The 9,698-nt window shown below is 37.3% G+C and overlaps 1 protein-coding gene across 1 annotated transcript in view; it reads left to right on the top strand.

Annotated features, from left to right (window-relative positions):
- Positions 1-8,456, top strand: part of LOC100747027 (alkaline phosphatase, tissue-nonspecific isozyme-like) — a 188,662-nt gene extending 180,206 nt beyond the window's left edge. The window contains exons 7-9 of the mRNA XM_024371415.2: positions 1-67; positions 825-965; positions 8,254-8,456. Coding sequence (XP_024227183.2) covers positions 1-67; positions 825-965; positions 8,254-8,456 — 411 coding nt within the window. The remainder of the gene's footprint in view (positions 68-824; positions 966-8,253) is intronic.
- The last annotated feature ends 1,242 nt before the right edge of the window (positions 8,457-9,698 follow it).

The raw sequence follows: 9,698 nt of genomic DNA, 5'->3' as shown, positions 1-9,698 counted from the left end.
GCGAAATACGTTGCTAACAAGGAGCAGTTCGAGAACGTCGATCCACGGAAAGTGAACCATCTGCTAGGTAACGAACAGAAACACGTTTCTACATTTATACATACGTATAGCGGAGGAAAGAGGAATTTATTAGCGATGAATTTGAACGGAACTCGTGACATTCGCGAAGACGTACGTGATGCAAGTATACGCCACCGCACAAAAGTATTTTCTTATATTATAATTCTCACCTTTTGCTATTAATCAGTTTATGATACGAAATAAGTCGAGGAAAATTCTTGATCAACTCGTTTCATTTTTCTTTGAATATTATCGTGTTTTATGTTATTCATACGTAATGAGAAACGGGAAAAATTGTACAATAAAACCTGTACGATTCAGTTATAAATGTAGATGTACGCAAAATATGAAAAAATAATGTAGGTCGCTGAAGAATAATGCAGATTGGATAATATGGATTATATGTTATGCCTTCTGGTAACCATCGATCTTGCACGATTGCGTTAATCCTTCAATACAGTTAGCCCTTAGTTAGTCTGCCCTAATTATGATGGGCGTAACGTTTGAATTTGAGATTACACTCGGTCTATCGATCAGAGCTGTTGATTGCCTTCGATGTTGTATAATAAGCAACGTTATTAACCAACGATAAATTGAAATGTTTCTCTTACATTTTAGACACGTTTCGTAGATTTCTATAATCTCCATTGTAAATACGTTTTAATTGTTCTACAATTATAATATAACGAAGTTCGATCACTGATAGAAGCTGTCCTTCTAGAAGTTCGGTGGCTCACTCTGTTTCATACTTTTCATCATTTCAGGGCTATTTTCCTATTCCCATATGGACTTCGACGTTGACCGAAACACGAATGGAAGTGGTGACCCGTCGCTGGCAGAAATGACGATAAAGGCGCTCCGTGTTTTGACGAAAAATCCCGAAGGATATTTCCTTTTCGTTGAAGGTATGTATGTAGGACTTATGTGCCTCCAACTTCTCGAGGATGCATTACCACAATGTTTTATCGAATAGTTTCGTCGTTACTATCGGGCGTTCAAAGATAAACGGATGGAGAAACGAAATTCGGATACGTGGAACTATGAAAGATGTATGCGCTTAAAGTAACTATGACGAACCTTAAAAAGAATTTCTCGAATCCGAGCAAGCTTCGTGTTTCATCGTTTCGGACTTATCTCTCACCACCTCCGTGTGAATTTTATAATCGACGCGCATGTGGCTACGTAATTGAAATCCTTCGACGACAGAATACGATTGAGCTAATACTCTCGAGAGTGTTCCTCTTTCGAGAATAGGGAAACACGAGTTTCCTGCGCGAAGATTGCGTCAGCGTTCTGTACTTTATCGAGTTTATAGCTTTCCACCTCCTGGTAACCGGTATGTACATCTCACGTTCTTTCGTCGTTGGGAAAAACGTTTTCTCGACTTGTACGAAAATACACTTCTTTTTTGTCTTCCCCTTTCTCGCCCAGAAGAGACCGCTGAACCAGCCACTTTCCTGGCCATGGAATCTTTTCTCGTGTATTTTATCGTTCGTAGACGGAATAATAATTGCTGCTTTATGTGTATATACATACATATATATACATATATATATATAACCGTTGGCATTTTCTTTGGTTCGTTGGCTCCTTATTAAAATAAAATTATATATAAAGTAGAAGAAGGAAAATTTGTAGACTTGCAATCTTAAGGTTTGAACAGGAATATGTATTATTTCAATAACTTGAAATTTCTGAGAATTGTGAAAAATATTCATGCGTCGCTGGAGAAACCAAACGATTTTATATACAAAATTTCAAATGTTGCAATTCTTTATTGTCTTCCATTTTTTATCTTTCCTTTGTTTCCTGTTCTTTCATCCGATTGAATTCTGAGTATGACATCGCACGCTATAACTTGCACCCATTGTAAACCAATCGGCTTTGTACACGTAAAACTTTGATTAATTCCCTTGTGACAACCGATTTCACTTGGTAAATCGTATCTGATTCTCGGTTTGTTGTTTTTCAATGGTATTATATTGCTGAATGTCGATGCATTTCGCAACATTGATGTCATAACTTGTGCAAGATCCAGTGGCATTGTGAAATGGATACTGTGAAACAGTATTTCTTCGAGAAAATATTACCACTTATTGTTAAATTTTTCACGTCATTTTATGCTGTCTCACCTTCGTATAATATTATCTTTCGAATAACATTCAGAGCATCAAGTGATATTAATTTTCTGCACAATGCATAGCTGGCATCCCGTTGTACGTCTCGAATGTGTTAATTCTCTCCAACAACAGGTTCACCTTGAATATACTACACGAACAACGTTATCGGTTCAATGAGCATCATATAGAGGTACGCGTCGAACTAACGTGAGAGAAAATCGCGTGCTTCCAAGATAACGGAATACGCGTCGTTGGCATAATCAGATCCGGCACGGCGCGTCGTTCCATTATCGGGCGATAGTATAACGTCGCTGGTCGATTATACTTCGAATTTCACCCGAAGATCGTCTTCGTTCGTCGAGCACAGACGTGGCTGCTTTGTAAACGATACCGAAATCCGGATCCAAAGTTTCCTACAGCACGACAACTGTTGCTCCCCCGCCACCAGCTGGAGAACTCGTACCTCCACGGATAAATTTTGGCAAGATATCCCTGGCTCGGTTGAACGCATCGAATACACCATCCTCTCGCCTGCGAGTCTGCTAAGATTTCGGTTATAGAATCAGTTGACTCCACAGTTTGCCGAACTTCTAATGTATTCCACGAACCAAGTTTCATTTCACATTGTTGATCTGTAATCCGAGATATCGCCTGATTTGTAATATTCTGACTCAATCTAGCGTGCAAGATATCATTATTGCGATAGTTTCATGTAACCTGCGTGATAATGGACTAATCGAAGTAAGATGATAAATGCAATAATATTTATTTATTGAATGAGGGAAAAGTGACCTTTTTTCTGGAAGAACCCTTATCACCCCATGCTAAGATCCCAGCTTATTCGCGATTAGCGCCACATCAGCCAAAACGATCTGTTTCCTGATAGCTGATCTAAGCATTAATGTAAAAAGATGTATCTCGATACTATTTGGCGTAATAGGTTCGATAATATCTTTAATATTAAACATTGGGCGTTCATAACGAAAATGTGAAATTTTCCAAGCTATTTGGGAATAACGATTACTAACGCGAAGAAGGGAGAGTCATGGTCGTTTATCAAAAAGCCGCTTGGTAGCATTTGTCGACTCATTGATCTTTGGACATTCGAAACGAATGATGTGGCTATTTATATTAAAGTCATCTCCTGTGAGCTTTCGTAATTTTAATAATAATTACTACGATATTTAACCAAATATATTTACCATGATTAAATTTGTAAATTCATCGTAACATAAGATGCTATTTGGAATTTACGAGAAACAACAATTTCAATAAAACTTGTTTGGCCCGATAATAATCGCGATCTGGACACGTAGCGTAAAATATATTCCGTGTTATTCGGTTCACCGGGTAACTGCTCTCGATGAAACATTTCAGTTTTTCGTTAGAAAATAACGTTCCACCAGATTTTTACAATTTTCTCTCTCCCTCCATTTTATTTGTCAAAATCATTCCCATCGAGCGCTGAAAGCTGAAACTTTTATTTCGCGATTACGTTAAACTTCACATGAAAATTCTGAACAATCCGTACAAATGAGGAAAAGGGGATTTAGGTTTTTCTCGTCGGGAATTTATCTAATTTTATGCTAAATAAAAATAAGCATCTCAAATAAGCATGTCAGCTGGGACGAGCTGCGTTTAAGAGATCACATGGTGCAACTCGTGAAAAACAACCGAATGCTTTTTCCTCTGCCTACCCGTGGGATGTCTTATCCGTGTTCTTGTTGCGTCGAGAGGCTTCGTCAACATGTTTAAAACCACCAAGAGAAAAAAGATGCACGTGTGAAAAACCATGAGAGCAGAGGAATTAGTGGGGCAGATTTAAAAAACTAATGTCATGCATTTATTTTCGGCTGTATGGTTTTAATTTGATCCTGAATTTATGTGCATACATAGTCGAGTAGAATCAAGCGATTGCTTGGAATTTTTACAGTGATTTGCGGAGGTATTTGAATAATTACTGCAGAAAACTCGTTAGAGTGCAAATAAAATTCCAAAATGAATCGCGCAATACACGTAATATATTCATAAAAGATTTATTCCTATCGTTAGTCGATACCTATCAAATATTTTTACGTGTCAGTTTGTACGCAGCTGAAATATGAAAGTATCTTGTAAAAGGTTGACGAGTAGCTAAACAGATGCGCGGGATCGTCGCGTCGCTGCAAATCGACGCTTTAATGCAAGTTATTTGTCGCACTGGTCCTGAGTTATTCAGATGAAAATCTGAAATTTGAATCGGATAGAAGGAACTGCGAAGTTGGCGCGTCGAATAAGCGTTCATTACGAGGCTTCCTGCGAATCTCTCCTATAGATCTTAATTTTACGGGAGTTCTTAAACGACGCTGTAATTTGATTTGAGTAGATATTAGATGGTTCCTTGATTTTTTGCCAACTGTAAGATAAAATGATATTTTTCGAAAATATCTATTATGTAAAATGTGGTATCTTTTATTCGACAGATACCGATATCGTATCCAAAATATATTCGATGAATATCTGATCGTCGTTGCTTATAAACCTTTATGTAACTTTACCTTTATATGATTGCAATGTTTTTTCTGATAAATTTTGTTTGTGAAAAGTTTGATTTTACTTTTATAACAAAGCGCGTATTTTCAAACAATTAAATTTGCTGCTAGGTAAACTACTTGGAAAAGGTATGGAAGCGATTGTAGTACAATAGCTTTTTCAACGAAATCTTTGTCCTATGATTCAATGGCAATAGCGCTGACCCACGGTGAAACTTCACGTCACTGTTGTGCATCAAATGCCAGGAAAAATCAATTAAAGCTATTGCATCTCTATTTCCAAACGAAAAGCGGAACGATGATATTTTTTGTAAGAAGAATTCATTCCATACAAGCTTTATGAAAATAACTAAAAAGCTTTGGTGAACACAGTGCAAATTGTACAAAACGAAATAGATACAGAAAGTGAAGCAATACTGCTTCATATAGCTCGCCTACGTTGAAACGCAAATTTTCATTTTTCCAGTTATTGCAACAACGAATTTCCCTTCTGCGAATGCACGCTACACACAATGCATATAGTATCATTTAATTTCATTATGCCCGTATTAAAACTTATACTTTTCATCACGCTCTGTGCACGTGTAATCGATGAAATGGAATTCACTCGGCTGAATGAAATGAAAAATACTTTTTCACGCTTTAATCTCTCGAAATAATTTTTGGCAATACTGTTGGATATTAATACTAGTTTCAATCCCAGAAGGATCGTTGCACGTAATATTTTCAATATCAGTTTTTCTCGGTCCATTAATTTTTTCGTTCCAAATCAAATTTACTCTTCGCCGTATGGGCATTCAGCTCTAAGCTGCCTTTGGTTGACAGCAACGAGAAACGTTCACTAAACCACACAATGTTCGTTACACAAATTCATCATTCTCCAACGTGCATGCTAGTGGCACACATATCTACTCTTCTAATACATAAATATCATGCTCTCGAATGCGTGTTCCCATCGAGTGCAGAAGTGTTATATGATTTTATAAAATATTTGTTCACCATCTCGTAGCGATAAACAAGAAACTATATCGTTTTATTGTCGATGAATCATTTTCACTTTTAAAGCAATTCGTTTGATACATTTCTCAATCTTAGAATGTAATGGATACGATATTTATTTACTGATATATCCAAGCGGAAATATCGTTCCACTTAGGGGGTTATTCGTAGACGTACTCATTCGTGTTTTATCGCGATTGTTGATTTATTGGAACAATGTTTGCTATGGTAAACAGAGGCAAAGATATTCCACAGTATGTACTATTACCAATCGGCGTGATTATATCATTATTCATCGACACGAATCTAATTAAAGCTGAATTTCAACTTTTGCAAATAGACCATTTGTTATATTTTTAGTCGAATTTTCTCTGTATAGCAGGATCCACTACCATTTCGACTAATGTAATTATATTCGTAATTAACTCCGACCCCTATAATCATTTCTAGTAACAAGAAGAGAAGCTGAGTCACAATGCATACTATACTGTGAAACGGAGCAATGCGAATAATTATATTGAAATTCTCTGATTCTATTATTACGCATGGATTCGTGAATTTGATACGTTTTCGATAACAATGTGCATCTATAATAATGTTATACTGAAATATTGCTGCATTTGACGAAGAAGTTTTTGACGTGATTAGCAATTATAAATTGCAAATTTATTCGTGATATATAAAAATAGCTTCTACTCATTCGATTCAAAAATTACCTGTTTGTATAGGAGGAAGTCTACTGTATTCATCCGTTTCGATAGTTATAACAAAATCTTTTAGATAAATACGCATCTTATCGTTTTCTCTATTAGTTTCGTTTCTAGAAAAAATTCATGTGTACCACAATTCCATTTAACCCCTCGATTGATCACGGTTTACGCAAATTCCTGACATCGAACGCAATACACGCCATCGAAACATCGATTCTCCTCGCTTGTATCGTTCGCACCATCTTCCCTATCCCATTCAATCTTCTCCGTCGTCGTAAATACTGGTCATCGCAAATACGATACGGCGTATTCATTCACAAGTTCGGCGTAACGTGGTCGGGACAAAATTAATGCTCGCCAGTAAAATCGGATCGTTGCAGTTAGCCATGGCGCCGCTTAGTCGAGCCAAGCGATACGGCATACCATTGGGTCTTTTAACGCGATAGCCTAAGATCGAACTGTAGAATGTCTCGTTTCATCCCTGATTGCTTCGATCCACCCTGCAACCGAATTCGATTCCACACTCTCGATTCAATTCTCGCTCCCTTGAACGCGTGCACGCTTCCGATTCTACGTAATATCGATCCTGCCATTCTCGATCGTTTCTAAGTGGCGTACTGGTGAACTTTAAGTCGAACTTTCAGTAATCCATTCCGGAGGTAACGTCGTTTGCTCGCTCGATAATTGAATCCGGGATTCTTGCGGATCGTTCTGAATAATTAGCGTTAACTGCCAATGACCATGGTACTTTCACAAACGCGAGTTCAACGGTAATGCTGATGACGCTCGTTTCCCCTGCGTTGGATCTCTAATTTCGTCCGTAGTTTTGTTCCTTCTTTTATCTAATTTTCGCCATCCCTTCACAGTGACAGGAAAAAGGATAAGGCCTTTTCCACACGGTGATACGTCTATCGCGATACGCCTGTGTTGGATACCGATGTTGCGTTATTCATTATGGAAGGGTTAATACGATGATTCTATAATGAACAATGTACGATCGATAATCGTGATAGGCTTATCGCATAAGTGTGTCGTCATCGCAAGAAGGCTAGGAGACATGTGAATTATTAATAATATTTTCGTAACGAAGAATAAATAGCTATTTTTCTACGAAAGTATATTCTTTGATAAACAGCGACGTTAAATAGAATGTCACGAATATAGTTTGGCTAACGTATTAAAGGGTTAATTCTTAAATTCGCTTCTCGTGAAATCTGTAACGTCGTCGTGTCGAGTCAGTTGAGTGTGAAGCGTTTGACGTCAGAAATGTGCATTTGTTCTTTTGTTTATACTATACTTTATAGCTTTTAGGAAGTTAGGAAAGTTCGTACTTCACTTTTCTTTTAACTTTAAAGATATTAAAGTCGTTGACAGGATTATAGGTAGCTTTCTGTAACGTGACAATATTGATTTTAAAGTTACTCGCGTCTGGAGTTTTTCATAGTACACGTAAAGTTGATTCTAAATTGAATAGAACTTGTTGGTCGGTTAGCTCTGTCAAAGGATATTTCGTGCCATGTGGTTCGTTGTGCCAACTTTCGATCAAATTGAATTATCGCGTCAAATTATCCCGTTAATTGATATTTATGTTAATAGCTAAAGCTTAATAGCTAACAAAATTCAACTGATGCCAGGTAATTTTATGCTCAACTTCAGCCTTCAAATCGTACTTTATTTAAAATTATTTCTGACAATGACTATTTTTCTTAATAATTTACAGTAAATTTTTCGTAGATTATTCGCTTGTATCCTCATACTATGACTGTTCGCTATACTAACTGCATTTCCCTAGACATCTAATACAACACGAAAGGTCTATTTGCTTGTCTCCAGGTGGCAGAATCGATCACGCGCATCACTATAACAATGCTTATCGAGCGTTAGACGAAACACTGGCGCTGGAGGAAGCCGTGAGAGCGGTGATGAAGGAAGTGGACTTGTCAGAGACGCTTCTCGTCGTAACGGCGGATCACTCACACGTACTCACGCTTGGTGGCCTAGCGACGCATCGTGGCAATCCTATATTTGGTAAGTGAAGCGATAAATCAATATTCGATAGTTCCATAATCTGTACTGGCAACCGAAACGATTCACTGTGTACCGATAACTATCGATATATGTTGAAAACTTGCAACAAATAGCCCAGAAATTATTTCTCGTAGCACGTAAACTTATGTTTATACGCTGCGATAATTCGTGCCATTGTTTAGAATTCTGCGCAATAATCTTTAACAATAAGAGGATTTTGAAGCCCCCTGTGGTGATATATCTAACCTACAGCTCGTTTATAATTTTACCAACACCGATTTCCACAATCGTAAACGCCTCGAAATTTATACACTTGCTAACCTTTAAGTTTTCCCAAGTTTCCCCAAGAACGGCCACAGGAATGGAAGATTTAAGTTTTACCAACACGATTAAAACTTGTACATATCTTTTAATTCAGCTCGTCGTTACATTTCATTTCTCTACTATAACAACAAGTTTCACAATATGAGCGCGGCTAAGTGCGCACATTATTTTCGCGCAACAACGCGAGCTTTCGTGCACGAGAGTGGCCTATCACATTCAGATAATACAGATTTTCAGGAAAGCGAGTTTACTTTAATCTAGTTTAACTTAATATATTAATCCTTGTACAAGGTATAGGTGCAAGCGATCATACAGTCGTAAAACAGTCCAACAAAAGAAAACAAACGACACAAAATTATTAAGTGAACCAACAAAAAAAAAAAAAAAGAAAAGAGAAAGAGGAAACAATGCAATTTCAATGAACAGTTCCGTAGGTCGAAGCGTAGGTTTCGAAATCTAATCTGGATGAAACGTAAGGATCGTGCCTAGCACAAATTATCTTTCCTCCGATCGCGGATCCATTATTAACATCGTTATTTCTTTAACATCATTTTACAGAATACATAGAAAGAGAAAGAGAGAGAGAGAGAGAGAGAGAGAGAGAGAGAGAAAGAGATGAAAACACAACGCGTTCCCGATCGTGCTAGTCGGAGACAGTACGTTAGCGTATCTTCCGATCAAAAATCGTCAATGTAATTAAAATCTCGCCATTGAACTGAAGCAACGAAGCTTCCGTTCTCGATATTAAATTCGCAAGAAGTATGGATTAAATTAAATTCCTGAACATCATTCACAATAATCCATGCGACTAAAAGACCATGGTTTTGTTAAAAATTAATTAAAAAAGAAAATTGATTATGTTAAAAATCGTCTCGCTGCATTTCACTTCTTTATCCAGATAAAAAATTGCATCGGTTGGTGGAAAA

Source organism: Bombus impatiens, unplaced genomic scaffold, assembly GCF_000188095.3.
Source record: "Bombus impatiens unplaced genomic scaffold, BIMP_2.2 scf_1293, whole genome shotgun sequence".
In the NCBI taxonomy this organism is placed as follows: Eukaryota; Metazoa; Arthropoda; class Insecta; order Hymenoptera; family Apidae; genus Bombus; species Bombus impatiens.
This window is presented reverse-complemented; position numbering and strand designations above follow the sequence as displayed.